The 17,633-nt window shown below is 39.8% G+C and overlaps 1 protein-coding gene across 2 annotated transcripts in view; it reads right to left on the bottom strand.

Annotated features, from left to right (window-relative positions):
• Positions 1-3,731: 3,731 nt before the first annotated feature.
• CA10 (carbonic anhydrase 10 (inactive)) overlaps positions 3,732-17,633 on the bottom strand; it is a 400,894-nt gene continuing 386,992 nt past the window's right edge. For both annotated transcript variants that reach the window (XM_087710338.1, XM_087710339.1), the window contains exons 8-10: positions 11,111-11,265; positions 7,494-7,668; positions 3,732-4,469 (exon numbers count right to left, since the gene is read on the bottom strand). In XM_087710338.1, the coding sequence (XP_087566464.1) occupies positions 4,447-4,469; positions 7,494-7,668; positions 11,111-11,265 (353 nt within the window). In that variant the 3' untranslated portion in view covers positions 3,732-4,446. The remainder of the gene's footprint in view (positions 4,470-7,493; positions 7,669-11,110; positions 11,266-17,633) is intronic.

Here is a 17,633-nt window from a genome sequence, read left to right as displayed (position 1 = left end):
TACAGAAAAATTGCTGCAGGCTGTGAAAACGGAGAACAGCATAAAAACAACAGAAACAAAGGCAGAATATAAGGAAAAACAGCTGGATGACAGATTAAATAGATGGAAAACCAAAGCTTTGCATGGACAGCACTTGAAAAACATTGAAGGAAAATGTGATGACAACTTGACATGGACATGGCTTAAGATGGGAACTATCAAGACAGAAATGGAAGGTTTAATACTGGCTGCTCAAGAACAAGCACTACAAACTAATGCCATGAAAGCAAAGATACAAAAATCCACTGACAACCCAAACTGCTGACTTTGCAATAACAAAGTCCAAACTGTTTCACAGTTTAATATGTGAATGCAGCAAAATCGCACACACTGATTACAAAGGTAGACATGGCCGAGTTGCTAAATTAATCCACTGGTCATTATGTAAAAAATATGATTTACCTGTATCCAAAAAGTCATGGGAACATAAAGTGGAAAAAGTTATAGAAAATGAAAAGGTGAAGACCTTATGGGACTTTTGAATACAAACGGATCCTCATTTGGAGCATAACACGCCAGGTATCATGTTGTAGAGGGCCAAAGTGTACAGTTTATTGATATCGCTGTTCCTGAAGATGCCAGAGTCGAAGAAAAAGAACTAGAAAAAATAATGAAATATTGCGACCTGGCCATCGAAACTACACGGCTATGGATGAAGCATGTAACAGTGATACCCATTGTCATCAGGGCACCATGTCCAACAATTTTACAAGATAAATCAACAAATTGCAGCTTCCTGCAATAACACCAGCGGAACTGCAAAAAACTGTTCCACTTGGAATATCTTATATTTTAAGAAGGTACTTGGTTGATACCTAGGATGCTGGCAGCAAACCGTATCAACCATTAGCACCAGTCAGTGGTATTTGTGAGGCATTTTTAAATGTTCAGTTGACCAAGTTTCATGTTTAATGAAAAAAGTATAAATAATAATAATAATGCCTACCAGCCCCAAAGGCTGTGAATCTCACCAAAGATTAATCACATAATAATAATACCTAAATGGCTACCTTGCTATTTGGAAATTTTAAATTTATCAGATGTGAACATTCTGATTCTACAAAAAACCACCCTACTTGGAACAGCTTATATCCTCCGACGTTACCTTAACTGTTCCTAGGTCGTTGGTTAGGACTCGAGCTGTTGAGCTACCAACCAGCCCCAAAGGCTGTGAATCTCACCAAAGATTAACCAAATAATAATAATTAAAAACCCTAGGACGTTGGCAGCAACTCGTATCAACCATTAGCACCAGTCAATGGTATTTGTGATGCATTTTTGAATGTTCAGTTGACTGAGTTTCATGTTTAATGAATAAAGTATATAATAATCATAATAATAATTTGTCGATACCTAGGATGCTGGCAGCAACCCATATCAACCATCAGTGTCAGTCAATAATATTTGTGATACATTTTTAAATGTTCAGTCAACTGAGTCTCATGTTTAATGGCTAAAAATATAATAACAAATATATCAGCAATATAGGTGATACTTGCAATATATGAAAAATGTTTATAGGTTTCCAAATATTCAGCAATACCTCTTCTTGTTACAGGAACCAGAAGACAAGTGGAAACGTATGCCCATTGGGCAGCAATTTTTCTTTCTTTTTAACTAGAATATGAAGGCATGAATTCCAGATCTGTGAAAAATGTTCTAATCGTCATTCTTGATGCTGCTAGATATTTCTTAAAAAGTAATTTATATGATCAACAGACTCATTTTGGTTGCATCTATTATTCAGAAAACACTATACAAATCGGTGTCATATTTCTTTCCTATTTATCCAATACGGAGAATGTGATGCTTCTTTGATTAAAAAAAAACCCAGTTATTTCATTTGCAACTAGACCTTTAATATTACTGCTGAGGCCGGTAATACAAGATGAAAGGAAAAGAGAGATAGGCACAGGTGGGTGGGTAACAAATTAAATTTGATCTACGGGAGGAGCAGGAAATGTTTTTTTCAGAGCAGGTTCTAGTTGAATAAGTAAGTTTCCTCTGTCCAGTCGTGACTCACTCTAGGGGGCAGTGCTCATCTGTTTCTTGTCCAAGGGAACCAATGTTGTCTGAAGACAATTTCCACGGTTATGTGGCCAGCATGACTATACACCGAGGAGCACGGAATGCTGTTACCTTCCCACGAAGGTGATACCTATTTATCTAATCACATTTGCATGTTTTTGAACTGCTAGGTGGCCAGAAGCTGGTGAGAATAACACGGTGGTGCTTTCACGTGGCGCTTGGGTGTTGAATCCAGACTGTCAACTTACCAGCTGACAAGCTCCGTGTCCTTAACTACTGAACCATAGCGCTCCCTTCTACTTGAATACATTTACTCCAAACTTCAATATGGTAAATGATCATTAACCATGAAACAAAATTAAAACAAAACATCAAAGAAATCTGCTTTTGGCTTGGTGAAATCTTGTTTTGTCCATTAAGAAAAGCAGGTCTTTCTCCATCAGATATATTAGTTACATTGTTTTGCTTCAACAATATATGTAGACGGGATGGAGACAATTGCCTTTTCTAAGTTCTCACTTTACCTGACCACAAATACAATTATGTGGGATTCAGATGCCTTCTTTAAGGAAACGATTCTTTTTCTGCTACAATAGCAAATTTGCATTATTAGGAGCTCCAGTTGTGCAAAAAGGTGTAGTCTTATCCAAGGAAATAAACAGATAAATAATTTAGCCCAGCCCAGTCATAGACTCTGGGTGGCTCAACTAGCCCTATAAATCTTTTTCAGAAATGTCAGGATTTAAAATAAGGACAGTGCATCTGAGGCAGGGGTGAAATTCAGCAGGTTCTGACAGGTTCTGGAGAACTGATAGCGGAAATTTTGAGTAGTTCAGAGAACCGGCAAATACAACCTTTGGCTGGCCCCAGAGTGCGGAAGGAATGGAGATTTTGCAATATCCTTCCCCTGCCACGCCCACAGAACCGGTAGTAAAAAATGTTGAATTTCACCACCGATCTAAGGGCCTTCAGATTTATGTCCAGATGTATGTAGGCATATATGTGTGCATTTCCCACCTTTATTATTTTTACAAACAATTCCAGAACATACACGATACTCTTTCCTCCTGCTCTTTTCCCCACAACAACCTGGTGAGGTGGATTAGGCTGAGGGAGAGTGACTGCACCAAGTCACTTAGCTGGCTTTCATGGCTAAGGCAAGACTTGAAATCATGGTCTTGTGCTTTCAACCCTGGTGTGTTAACCACTAGGCCAAATAGCGTAAGTTCTGACTCTGTCCAAGAAGAAAGTATGAAAGGTTCTGAGTTATTTCTGTATGGTTGACTTGGTTTTCTAGTTCTGGGAGTTTGAGCTATATGAGTAGGGAAATTTACCCATCAACCTATGTTGATGTTGATAGCAGGCAAAAATATAAGAAACCAGTGGGATAACTTCTTATTTTTCTGCTATCCAATGAAAATCAGTTTTCGATTTAAATGCCAGAGAAATTGTCCAAACAAATGCTTACCAAGCCATTTAAAAATGATTGTGGGTGTGCTTGTGGTATTTGTGATTATTCCTATAATAGCTTTTAACTATATATTGACATATCAATAAAAATACAATTCTGATGATTGATGCCAGAAGAATTCAATGTCCTTTCCATTTTTTTGGGGGGGGGGGAAGAGAGAAGAAATATAATAAACTGAAGTGAGTGTGGTAAATTAATTTGTTAAACACATTTATTGAATTGTTAACAATAACCAAACACAGTGTATGACCTTTGTAAAACAAGAAACAGAAAAATGGATTAATTCCAGTCTTGGCAGTTCCTACTACAGGTATGTGATGAGGGGGAAAATATTTCAATTTCCTTTATATTCTTCAGTGATCTATTTACAATACTTATCTTGGCATCTGTCCATTATTAAGCAAATGGAAAGACTATGATCCAGAAATAAATCTCCCTTGCTATCTCCCTAGTTCTGCTTTGCCAGTAACCAATAATGAGGGTGATATGACAGCTTTCCAAGGATTACTTGGCACACAGAACACAAATCCACTTGGATGGCAGCAGCAAACCACCTTTTTAATGGAGTTATGATGGGAAAGAGAAGAAGGGAGAAGGGGAACAGAGGAATAAGTTCATATATACAAAGTCTGAACAGTCTTTTCATTGTGGACGATAGTAGTTTCAGGAAAACAGTATCAAAATTGTAATAATGGGAATGGCAGATATTGTCTTTTTTTTTCTTATGACTGATCATATGAATACATTTCATTGAGCTGAATTTCCAACTTGGCATCCTTTTCTCTCGAGTGTGGCTCCATGAAGTACAAAGACCGAGGACTGAATGGGGCTGGGGCATTCTGTAGTATATCAATTCACAGTAGTAGCATTCCGTTGAGGTGAAAACTTCTTTCCGTTTAGTGTCTTAATTACTTCAGGAGCCATTCATTTACTGAAAGAGAAAAAAAACAACAACACCCAATAACCATGGAAAAATTTCCACAATGACACTCTTCCCCCCCCCTTTATTTTTCTCTTATTACAATTATGTCATCAAAAAAGCATAACAAAGAAAGTTCTTTCTGCGCCAATTCAGAAAAGTTCAAACTGCCCAAAGAACTGCTGATTCAGTTCTACAGAGGAATTATTGAATCTGTCACCTGCATCTCTATAACTGTCTGGTTATAGAGATGCAGGTGACAGCAAGACAGACACAGACTTCAACAGTAAATTAGAACTGCAGAAAAAACAATTACTACCAACCTGCCTTCCACTGAGGACCTGTATAGTGCATGAGTCAAAAAGAGGGCTGTGAAAATATTTACAGATCCCCTCACATCCTGGATATAAATTGTTTTAATTCCTACCCTCAAAACGACACTATAGAGCACCGCACACCACAACAACTAGACACAAGAACAGTTTTTCCCCAAATACCATCACTCTGCTTAACAATTAATTCCCCCAACACTGTCTATTTACTAAGGCTGAATTACTATTACTGTTAATCTTCTCATCGTTCCTATCGCCCATCTCCTCCCACTTATGACTGCATGACTGTAACTTTGTTGCTTGTATCCTTACGATTTATATTGTTTCCTAATATGATCTGATTGCTTATTTGTACCCCATGACTATCATTAAGTGTTGTACCTTATGATTCGTGACAAATGTATCTTTTCTTTTATGTACACTGAGAGCATATGCACCAAAGACAGATTCCTTGTGTGTCTAATCACACTTGGCCAATAAAGAATTCTATTCTATTCTATTCTATTCTATTCTATTCTATTCTATTCTATTCTATTCTATTCTATTCTATTCTACAAATAAAAGATCACTGAAATATCTGAAGGATAGATGGTGGGGTCAGCTACTGCGTATGAAACCAAATAAATAAATAAATGTGTAAATAAATAAATCCTAACTGGACAATAGTATACAACTCCCAGGGCTTTTTTGCAGCATTTGAAATGTTGGTATGCCTGCCAGTGGATGGGATAGTGGGAACAATGAGATAATGAGGTTATTAGAGATTCTGATGTCCTGCTGGTAGGGGAAATCAAACCTTGCCTTGAAATCAAGCTTTGGCGCCAGAAGTGGATGTATTTCAAAAAAGAAGTCAAACATTGGTTCTTACAGAGGGGAGAAAGTTTTCAAGATTAGTGAAAGAAAAAGAATATTTCATAATTATTCACAATATCTCAAAATGTGTCACTTGTTTTACATTCAATCAGATTATTTCAGTGATGATGAACCTATGATACATGTGCCAAAGGTGACATGACAGGACATGACATTTTGGGTGATGCATCTTATTTACATGCAAGCAGAGTCGAATTAGGCATTTTTGACATACTGAGCCCAAAAGATTCACCATCATTGATCTAACTTGATATTGGTTATGCTAGTGCTGTGATGGCAAACCTGTGGCATGCAGAGCCCTCTCTGTGGGCATGCGAGCCATCGCCCCAGCTCAGCTCCACAGTGCATGCATTCTTGCCTCCTGACAGCCAGATGATTTTTGGGTTTCTGCTGTGCATGCGCAGGGGATGGGGCACATGTGGAAGACCTGTGTGCATGCATGGGGGAGGGGGTTCACATGCACTGCACTCCACCCCCGCAGCCAATATTTGGTTTCAGGAGGCTGCAGGGAGGCCTGCTAGACCCAAAATGGGGCACGGGGGGTGCGGCGTGACCCCCCTTGTGGCCCATTTTTGCTCCCAGGAGGCTTCAGGGGGGTCATGCATGTGGAGGAGAGCAGGGGTGGGTCGCATATGCATGTGCAGAGGGACAGGCACATGAGGGGGGAGGTCGTGCATACATTGCATTATGGGTGCGGGCCAGTGGTGAGTTCAGGATCCCTTTGCAACTGGTACGGTGCAATGGGGACGGGTGTCTACCACATGAGCGCTTGTAGTTTATTGTCCTAATAAGCATTTCATGGTGCATGCCAGACATCTTGGGCTTAACTCCTGCTAGTTATGGAAGTTCAGGTCTAACACCCCTGGAAGATACAGGGGTGTATCAGGGAATACTGGTTTCAATTAGAACAGTATTTTTCAAACTTTGCAACTTTAAGAAGTGTGGACTTCAACTCCCAGAATTCCACAGCCCACATGGAGAATTCAGGAACCTGAACTCTACCCATCTTAAAGAAACCAGATTTGGAAGAAGACACTGGATTAGAAGGTTCCTCAGGGAAGGAAGTGTTACATTCCAAACTAAAAGAGAAACGGGTGTTCTAGAAAGAATTGTGCTTTTAATTTCCTGGTTGCCAGTGTTTTTTTTTTTTTTTTTTTTTTAAGAAAAAGATTTCTTACTAAAAAAAAGCAAAACCAAACAAAATTACACCTACTTTCTCCTCCTTGATCGCCAAATAAGTTATGCCAACCTGGGAAAATGGACTAATTAAATCTGTGAACTCTTGCTGGCATTTGTTCTTGAATCTTAAAATCTGGGTTTTGTTGCCTATAAATGATTCCACTGTTTTGAAACAGAATCTGTTTATCCCAGTGCATGTTATGCAGAATCCTTTAGGAAGGATATGATATATCTTTAGTTTTTTCAAGGATATTTATTTGCAACTCCAACTTCTGATACAGCTTTCATTCATATTCAGTAGCCAGAACTCCAACTATCACCATGCCAGGTCTGTTTGGCCCCTTCAGAAAGAGTTATTTTTCTGAATGTTTTGAAGCCTCCTTAGAAGACTGAAAGAGCTGTCTTCTGTAGTGGCAGAACATATATTTTCCACATCCAAAAATCCCAGTTTTAATCTTAGCATTTCTACTTACTCACCAGAAAGATCCTTGTCCGAGACTGTGAAGAGAGGTTATTAAAGTAGAAAATATTGGACCTGACAAACAAACAATTTAACCAGTAGATCAAACCTTCTTAAACTGACATTGTAAGACAAAAGGGATTCCAAAACAGAAAACATTACCTTGAAATGAATATAGTGTTGGGGACATACCTCTATACTGTAGTTTCTGTGCTCTATTGTTCGGGCAATCTTTCCCTTGTAAACTAAAGTTGATGTTTGTTCGGATACATCGATTGTTGAGAGGCTGGACTGGTCTGAAGTTATCACTCATACTCAGAAAAATCTGTGAAGGCTGATTCTGGCTTAGTAACCGTAAAGAATGCATCTGCATAAATATAAAAAGTGAAGACGGAGTGAGATTGACTTTTAATCTTAATGTCTGAGAGCAAAACATTAGTTCCTAACTTGGGTAAAGTTTAACAGATTTTTGATGAATAGAACCAGATGATGATGATATAAAGGTTTTCTTTATTTGATGAGAGAAGATATTTGGGGTATTTGTTTAAATAGAAAAGGAGAAAATAGGAAATATAAGAGGAAGGATTCAAATTGAGTTCATTGGATATTTGTAATACAGGTTAACCTTGATTTACAATAGATTGTTTAGTGACCATTCAGAGCAGGGATGAAATCAATTTACTTTAGCTAATGGTTTGCAAATGTGACCTCAGGCTTCTGCGCATGCGCAGAGCACCGAAAACAGGATGTGATGATGTTCGGGTGGGGGGAGGAGCCTCCCGCTGCCACTGCTACCGGTTCGCCTGAACCAGATAGAACTGGCTGAATTGCACCACTGATTCAGAGTTACAATAGCAGTGAAAAAAGTGATCAAAATGGGGATGCTTGGCAACTGATTTATATTTACGCGGTTGCAGTGTCCCAGGATCATGTGATCCCCTTTTGAGACCTTCCAACAAGCAAAGTCAAAGGGGAAGCCAGATTCACTTAACAACTGTGTTATTAACTGAACAACTGCAACAATTCACTTAACAAATATGGCAAGAAAGATTGTAAAATGGGGCAAAACTCACTTAACATATGTCTCACTTAGCAACATGAATTTTGGGCTCAGTTGTGGTCATAAGTCGAGGACTACCTGTTATTTTTGATCATTTTTAATGGATTTTTGCTGATTAAGATGGCTTGTTTGGTTTTTTTTTAATTGGTTGTTAGAGAAGGGTATTTTTTATGCAATGAAGAGATGGTTGGTTTTATTTTAAGAGGTGGTGATAAGATATTAATGCTGATTATACTTGCTAAGGAGGAAGGGGGAGAGTTCTTTTTTCTTTCTGTGCACTTTTTAAATTTAATTTATTATATAAAATATTTTTTTCTTTTAATGTATTTTGTACTATGTAGATGTTATCAGTTTTACATGCATAATATAATCTTTAATAAAATTATTCAGCAAAGAGAGCAAAATGTGAAGCTAATTATAATCTGGGACAATTGGTAAACAGGAATTTGGCCAACTATGGTGAGGGTGGTAATAAATCAGCAGTGTAAGAATAGTCCAAAGCTGCTTAGTATCACTTGACAGTGAATTGTCCAGACTTTGAATCAGTGGTGGGATTCAAATTTTTTTACTACTGGTTCTGTGGGTGTGGCTTGGTGGGTGTGGCATGGCTTGGTGGGTGTGGCAGGGGAAGGATACTGTAAAATCTCCATTCCCTTCCCACTCCAGAGGAAGGTTACTGCAAAATCCCCATTTCCTCCTGATCAGCTGGGACTCGGGAGGCAGAGAATAGATAGGGGCAGGGCCAGTCAGAGGTGGTACTTACTGAACTATTCAAAATTTGTGCTACCAGTTCTCCAGAACTGGTCAGAACCTGCTGAATACCATCTCTGCTTCAAATGTTATGGAAATGGTAGGTGGATTGACTTTGCCCATCCCTCCCCCCGCCCCCCCAGTTTCCGGAGATATGAGCAAAGGGCAGTTTCAGAGAATCAGTCCTGCTCTATATCCAGTAGAAATTATTTATCAGTATCATTCTGAAGCTGTAAAAGATAAAATCTTCTTGGAGCTGAGAGTTCACAAACTTTTCCTGGTTACTTGCTACCACTTTTCTCAGGATTCAGGATTCAGTCTATCCTATGGCCCTATTTTTTCGTGGTCTCTCATGAACATTTTAGGCAGATCTGATCTTGCTTAACTTATCCAGATCAACAAAAGGAAACTAGATGTTGCCATGAGCTGAACTGTTTGAAGATAAATGGAATTATTTTCAATACTCTTTACTTCAGAACGAGTGAATATAGGGTTGCAGCTCAAATCAATCTAAGGCATAGATTAGCATTATTCCAGTGTAATTCGTTATTAGGAAGGGCAAAATAGTGACTCATTTCCCTTTTTTCAGATATAATGACCTTGAATACATGATAAAGAGATATTTTTTTAATAAAAGGAAGACTGCTATGATCAAGATAAGTTACTGGTGGAATACTGTTGCACTTGAATTAGAGCAGGGGTGTCAAACTTGATTTCATTGAGGGCTGCATCAGATTTGTGTTTGATCTCGGGGGGGGGGGCATGGTTAGCTTGACGTCACTCGTGTCAGGGGTGCCTGTGGCAGCCTGAGTGCTCTGCCACAGAAAGCGGGCTCCCGAGCTCAGTTTTCAGCTGTGATGGCCTCCTTCAACCCTTTGCCAGCAAAAACAGACCTCCATTTTTGCTGGCAGAGGCACCACTGGCCACTCTTTCACTGTTTCCAGGGCAGCCCCATGGGCCAGATCTATGCACCTCACAGGTCAGATTCGGCCTGCGGGCCTTGAATTTGACACCCCTGAATTAGAGGAGATATGGTGAAGCTCTTCCCCTAAACAGAACTGTATGTAATGTTTAAGGCTGAGATAAACTGAAATGGTTTGTCTCATTTTATAGGCAGTGGTGAGAGAAATTGAAAGAATCTTGCAACAACAATAACAACAACAATGACAAGGGCTTCCTCACTATTTGGATTTATCAGACTTGCACATTCTGATTCTACAAAAAACCACCCTACTTGGAACAGCTTATATCCTCCGACATTACCTTAACTGTTCCTAGGTCCTTGGTTAGGACTCAAGCTGTTGAGCTACCAACCAGCCCCAAAGGCTGTGAATCTCACCAAAGATTAACCACATGATAATAATAATAATATCTAGGACACTGGCAGCAACCCGTATCAACCATTAGCACCAGTCAAAGGTATTTATGATGCATTTTTGAATGTTCAGTTGAGTTTCATGTTTAATGAATAAAGTATAATAATAATAATACTTCTTTATTGTCAGTGTACATATGTACAATGAGGTTGGTTGACAGAAAAGCAAGCCTTTTACTTCTGTCCACTTTTCGAAGTTCCACTTGTAACTTATTTTTCTGTTCATAGTCTTGTCTTACTACGAAGCATAATAATTATACTCCAACTCCCATTACTTCTGCCTCTTCGAAGCCTTTTGACATCAGTACTTAAGTGGGGAACCTTCCATTGCACATTTAGCCCTCTGAAGCACCCAAATATTTTGCCTTCTCCTTGAAAACAGTTAACACCCATTTTACACCCATTCTTTCCCTCCTTATGAGGGGAAGAACAGTAATAATAACCTTCAAAAATACGAAGTTTGAAAGTTGTGGGCTTCTTTTTAACTTCTCTGTTGGAGGCTGCCTAATTTACCGTGGCTTTCCAGAAAAATAAGTACACATTGCTGAAGGCACAGCAATTATGAGATGAATTCATTATTTCCAAAGGTAATGTATCATAGCCAATAAAGGTTTTTCATTTTACCTGCATTCTTGATATGTAGACAGGTTTGTTCATTAGTATCCAACTTGCTGTTTCATAGCAGGGTGGAATTGTCATGGACCCATCATATGTAATGAAACTAGAGGTTTCAGGATAAAGTTCCTCAATATTAAGTCCCTGCAGTAAGTATGCATCATCTAGGAAATAAATTACGGTAAAATTATCATGAGAACAGAACATTCACATTTGTGAGATGAAGACCGTCAACTGTCAGAGTTTAACTGGTAATTAAATGGATCTAAATCAGGAAAATGTTTGAATTGCTAGGCTACTCTGCCAACGTTTATACATTGAAGTGGGCTAAGCTGTCTCTAGAAGTGGGCAATCTGCAGCTGCAAATCCTGGTTTCTTTCTCATGTACTGCAAAGCTTTTCCACACACGATAAGCAAAAAATGATATTGTGATTTCCTTGTCATTTCAAAATGTGTGGTGTATCAAACCATAGTTTACAAAGGAAGAAAAGTCCAAAACTCTCTCCTAAAGTCGGATGGGGGGGATCCCAGTATGGTCCAGTTGCATTAACTGCTTAGAACAGTACTTTATGATCTGCAAGGGTGCATAAAAATAAATGATATTTTTTTAAAAGAAGGATTTTTAAAATTTACATCAGATTTATGGGATTTTTATCAAATTTATTTTAATAAAATGCTTTTGGAGTAAAAGATTATTCCACGTGAAATGGAGCTTAGTTATGTAGCACGAAACTGTATATTCTGCAATATTGCCACTGCCGGTCAGTCAGCAGCGGGTCAGAGGAGGAACTACTGTGGGACAGAGATGACAGTTGCTCTTTAAAAATTATGATTTCAATTGAGTTGATTTAAATCAAATCCACCCTGTGGTCTGGATTGTGTGTTCTGCACTGGTTACCAGTTCAGTTCCTAAGTACAACTTAAAGTGTATCAAGGGTACCGACCAGTGGTGGGTTTCAATTTATTTTACTACCAGTTCACTCATGTGCACAGGCTTGCGCAACACTTATGCGCATCTGCCTTAGGCCACCACCACTACCGGTTTGCCAGATTTGGGATGAACTGGCAAAAGCACACCTCTGGTACCAACACAACTGCCTTCCCCAGTTGGATATGACCCAGTCATGTTAGATCAAGTAAGGAAGGAGTACATATGGTCCCATTGTTTTGGGAAGTCAAAGATGAAAGCTGCTGTTTTTTTGTAGCAACTCCAATGATACTGTATAGATTCCACATTGAAATCAGGCTGGGAATATTTTTAGGAAGTGATTAAATATGGAGCATTTTTGAAGAATCTTGCAGTAATGCCATTGGAACACCTCATTATTATTTTTCTCTCCTTTTTCTGTTGTGCATTTGTGATTTGGATTGTACCTTGTTTTAATTCTGTTGTTACTATTATTGTGACAGCAATAACCTCAATCACAAGACTGTGGCAAGAGTAAATCAAATAAATAAATAAATAAGCAAATATAGTTTAGGTGGGCTTATGTCACGGTGACAGTTTGCTGTTTTCAGAAAGGGATGATAATATTGTCAGCGGTAAGCTGACAATCTTGAAATTGCTTCAGCTACTCCACTTCTCAGTGCTTTATGTGTGAATGTGAAAAATCAGAATGGTGGTTAAGGATGCAAATCAGTCAGTCTTGAATAATTTCTTGGTGAGCTACTCTGAAGATGCTTTCAACCCATTCCTGTACCAGTTTGTCACTTAAAAAAACACATTAAGATTGAAATTCCTAAGTAGTTTTCAATTTTGAGCATTTTCATTATGTACACTTTTCACCACCAGTATTGTGTAATATGGGAGAGCTCTTCTTCATATCTATATTTTCTGCATGCATTTTCCTTCTATTCAGTACAGTGTTGTATGTAAGGGCTAGTGGATCTAGGCTGCAAAAATCAGCTAAGTGTAACAAGGCAAGGCGGAGTTCATTTTTTTCTTTTGGTATCTTTGCATTGCCTTCCAGAGTAAGATATGATAGGGTAGGGTAGGGTAGGGCTGGGTAGGGTAGGGTAGAACAGGACAGATAGAACAGTAGATTTACATCCATATGACCATCTGGATTTTTGCAGTGCAGTTATGCTTCACAGGTCCAAGCTCTGGACCTAAACCAGCATGAAAATGCCACACTCTTGTAGGCCAACTGGCTTTATTCAGTCGGATTCTGGCACACAATGAGTTTTAGCAGTAGCAAAACAGCAGAATGCAGTGATTCAAAGTCAGTGCTAGAAGCTTCTGCCTACCAGTCCGGTTTATTTAGGTGAGCCACGCCCTTCCCCTGGCCTTGCCCCGTTGTTAGCCATGCATTAGCCTGTGTTAGCCTGCCCAGCTGGGCTCTACCTGGCCATTCCATTACCCAGAACAGCTGATTGTCAGGCCAGAACAGCTGATTGTTGCTTGGAGCTCTGAATCCCAGCCGGTGGCTTGTCTCGCATTGCCATGTGTCCCTGCTTCACACCTGATCTTTGTTGCTGCAGCCTTTCCCACACACCCCATCACTGGTGCTCCATTGCTTCCGTTGTCACGGTTCTGATACCCCCTTTCACCAGTGCTCCATCAAATCCGGCATGGAAAACCCTGGACTTCAGGGTTTGACATTATGGTAGTCTATCTATCATCCATCGCTCTATCTATATCTATCATCCATCCATCCATCTATCCATCATTTATTTATCACCAACCAACCAACTAATTTTCTTCTATCTATTTTATTACAATCCCATTTGGAGAGGATGTGAGATGGTGTTTCTGTTCATATATACAGATCCCACTGGAGAAAGTTCTGCCAGCATTGTAGGAAGAGGATTCCTTGACAGTAGCTAGGGAGGCACAGGGGAGGCATCAGCTTGAGCAGATTCTAACAGGGCAGCTGGAGGCTGGAAGTTGCTCCAGCATGTTGATGGGCCTTCCCTCTAGCATTTGCCTGTGTTTTCATCAATGTATTTCAGTTCCTCAATGTATTGTAGTTCCCATCCAGGACAATTTTGGGCTAGAAAACAGAAGACTGTGAATTCTGGTTCTGCCTTGGGCGTAAAGCCAGCTTGGGCCAGTTCCTCTCTGTCAGCCCAAGGAAGGACGCAAGAACAAACCACTTCTGAAAACAATGCCAAGAAAAGTGCAGGGATTTATCCAGACAGTCATCAGGAGTCAACATTGACTCAATGGCACACATAAAAAAAGGAAAAAAGTTCAGATGGATCCATGTTCCTATCAGCGTGACCAACATTTCGTTATTTGTGGGCGTTATAGTTTTATCTAGACAGCACCAGCTTTGGGAATTTCTGTAAACTAAATTAAATGCCCAAACAAGCCCTAGGATTATTTTAATTTCTAGTGCAAGGTTTAAATTTGGCCACTGAGCCAGGATTGATCTTAAACTGTAATTCTTTTGCATTTTGCAGTAATTGCATGTAACATCCCACTTTGGAAATGGATACGATCTTCTGGCAAGAGGGGAGAAGGGAGGATGAATTAACCATTATAATTTTTGTCCAGTCTCTCTTGGAAAGGCCAAGACTGTTTAGATTTAATTACTCTTGCCCTCCAGAAAAAAGAAGGTGCTACATTGTTAAGGTTAATGTATGATAATAAAGCTACTCAGTGAAGCTTAATGCCCTTAGAGCACTCAGTGGTGGTGGTGGTGGTGTAGAAATCACTGAGAATTCCCTTGGAAGGCTCAGGCCAATGGGAAAATGGGCTTTAAAGGAATGACTGGGTTTCCAGCTCCTCTTTAAATCAGACATTTCCTTCCTTGCTAATTAATGAGCCATCCCCTTTGTAGAAGATGTCAGGAATGCAAATGTTATGTACTCAGTTCGTAATTAGAAAGAGACTTAGTTCTTAGAAATCTGCTGGCACATTTCAAAGAGCTTTGCAGCTTATTTTCGTGGCACTGTGCATCCCACCAATCTTAACAAAGACAGGTTTTGTTCTAGAAATTTAATTCCTATATCCTGGTGTACATTGGCTTTTAGGTGCCTTGCAATCTATTCTTGAAGCATATATTTTAATGACACAAAGAATCATTCATAATCCTCTCCCTGGCTATTTGGGCTCCTGTAGCAGAGTGATGGCAACAGGTACACATAGTACACATAATATCTGACTGGTACTTGGTCAGGCATTACACCAGGGGTGTCAAACTCAAGGCCTGTGGGGCCGGATCCGTCCCACGGGGTGCTTAGTTCTGGCCTAGGGGGCTGTCCTGGAAACAGTGATGGACTGGCCCATGGTGCCTCTGCCTGCGAAAACATAGCTCGGGAGAGTCGTCTGCGGCTTTCCTGAGCTCTGTTTTCTCTGATAGAGAGTTTCAGGAGGCTGTCGCAGCCAAAAACAGAGCTGGGGAGCCATTTTTGCTGGCAGAATGCTCAAGGCATTATAGGTGCCCCAGACACGAATGATGTTGAGCTGGCCACGCTCCCACCTCCTGCAGGTCAAACACAACTCTGATGTGGCCCTCAATGACATCGAGTTTGACCCCTAAATTACACAGACTACTTATCTACAAGGGCCTATGGTCTGTTGTGACATTGTAAGATGTGTGGGGAAAAATTGTTCTGACTAATAGGTAGTCCATGTGGTAGAATGATGCTGGATTGAGAAAGTGTGTGTGAGAGAGATGCAAAAGTGCATAAGGAAATTGAGTGAGAAGGTAAGCAATTGACTGACACAGGTGAGTGAGAACAAGTGGGGAGAGAGAATGTGTGGATCATCTGAGTGGTGGACAGGGGCTTCCCAGTAAGTAGGAAGAGCATGAAGCCTCACTCACACTACAAATGTATATTTGACAGCTGGCTAAAAGGTATGGGTGGGTATAGTCATTTGCTAAGACTTGTGTGGCTCTGAGATCTCGGCCTTCTCAGAAGGGAAGGCTTGGTATGTATATAGCAGAAGCAGTATATTATGTACAAAAAAATCAAAACAGAATGAAAGTTCTGCCAAAAAAACCAGAAACAAATTACAGGGCAGGGGGTGAGGAGTAATTACATTAGCAATAATCAGCTTAGTTCCTTTCCACATTGCCCGTAATTTCATTCTCATTCTTCAGTAGGACTTTCATTCCAACTGGATTTGCTTTTTTTACACTGTATTCTACCCATACTATATAGAAAGCATTTTGTTTGTCAGAAGGATCACTTCTCACTTAACTTTTTCCTCATGAGGTACTCCATTGTAATGAACTATTTACATAGCAGGCAGTCATAAAAAGATGTATAGGAAGCATAAGGTGCAACAATTTTGCATTATTATGCTGTTGTGGGAAAAGTCCTCAGGCCTCCTCAAACCTATTGCTAATAAACTTCCAGAATGCCACTAGTATTCTGATTTTGCAATAATCCTTAAGACTAAAAGCTAATAAACAAGAGGACAAGAAAATGTGATCAGAAGGAATTACATGAGGATCTTTCTGCTTTTAATCTAATAAAATAAACATTTACTGGTATTCATATGGATATCACATACAGCTTTGAACTAAAGGCTATGCTTTCTTTATGCTAACAAGTACAGCTTGCTTCACATGTACACAGTCACTATTTCACACTTGGTTTTGAGGACAAAAGAGAGACTACTTAATTTCTTTGATGAATGGCAGGACAGATTAGAACCGTTAAAAGAATGAACATTTCTTATTTTGCTTCAGAGCATCATCATAGGAGGCAAATTGAAGGCACCCAGGAGCTAAATTTATGAGATAATTTAAGAGCAAGAGCCCAACCAGGACCGAAACGCACATCATGGAAGAATGATCAGAGATATAATGGACTGATCCCAAATGCAACAAGATACTTACTCTTCATATACTTTCTTGTTCTGAAAGAATCAACTGCCACCCTGAACAAAGTAAGGAATATTGATTTATCATACTCCTCAGCCACAAACAGTGAGACAGCAGACAGTAGTAACACACACACATTCACACACTCATCACACAGTTTCCTTCAGGGTAAACAAACAAACTTTGTGATGCAAAGTAAGCCAAATGAATTAAAGACAGGAATTAAGAAAAGGAAAAGATAGCTAAATCTACTTTACAACAACTCAGTTCATTACCTTTCCATATCTTTCAAAGCCTGTAGATGTTTGTGAATTAATGCTCTTTACCAATTGCTCCTCTTACAGCAGGAGTGTCAAACTCAAGGCCCGGGGGCCATATCTGGCCTATGGGCTGCTTAGATCTGACCTGTGGGGCCGCCCTGGAAACAGCAAAGGACCAGCCCACAGTGCCTCTGCCAGGAAAAATGGAGCTTGGGAGGACCGCGGGAGCCCCTCCCGAGCTTCATTTTTGTTGGCAAAGGGTTGCAGGAAGCTGTCACAGCCGAAAACAGAGCTCGGGAGCCTGTTTTTGCTGGCAAAGCACTCAGGCCACCACAGGCACCCTTGACACGAGTGATGTTAAGCTGGCCATACCCACCCTAGACACCTAAAGACAAACACAACCTTGATGCGGCCCTTAATGAAATTGAGTTTGACACCTCTGTCTTATAGTCACTATCTTTTATTCCATAAATCATAGCTCTTATGTCATTC

This window comes from Thamnophis sirtalis, unplaced genomic scaffold, assembly GCF_051295495.1.
Source record: "Thamnophis sirtalis isolate CommonGarterSnake01/CBP01778 unplaced genomic scaffold, rThaSir2_p1.2 scaffold_3, whole genome shotgun sequence".
Lineage (NCBI taxonomy): Eukaryota > Metazoa > Chordata > Lepidosauria > Squamata > Natricidae > Thamnophis > Thamnophis sirtalis.
The sequence above is the reverse complement of the archived record's forward strand: the minus strand, read 5'-3'. Positions and strand labels throughout refer to the sequence as shown.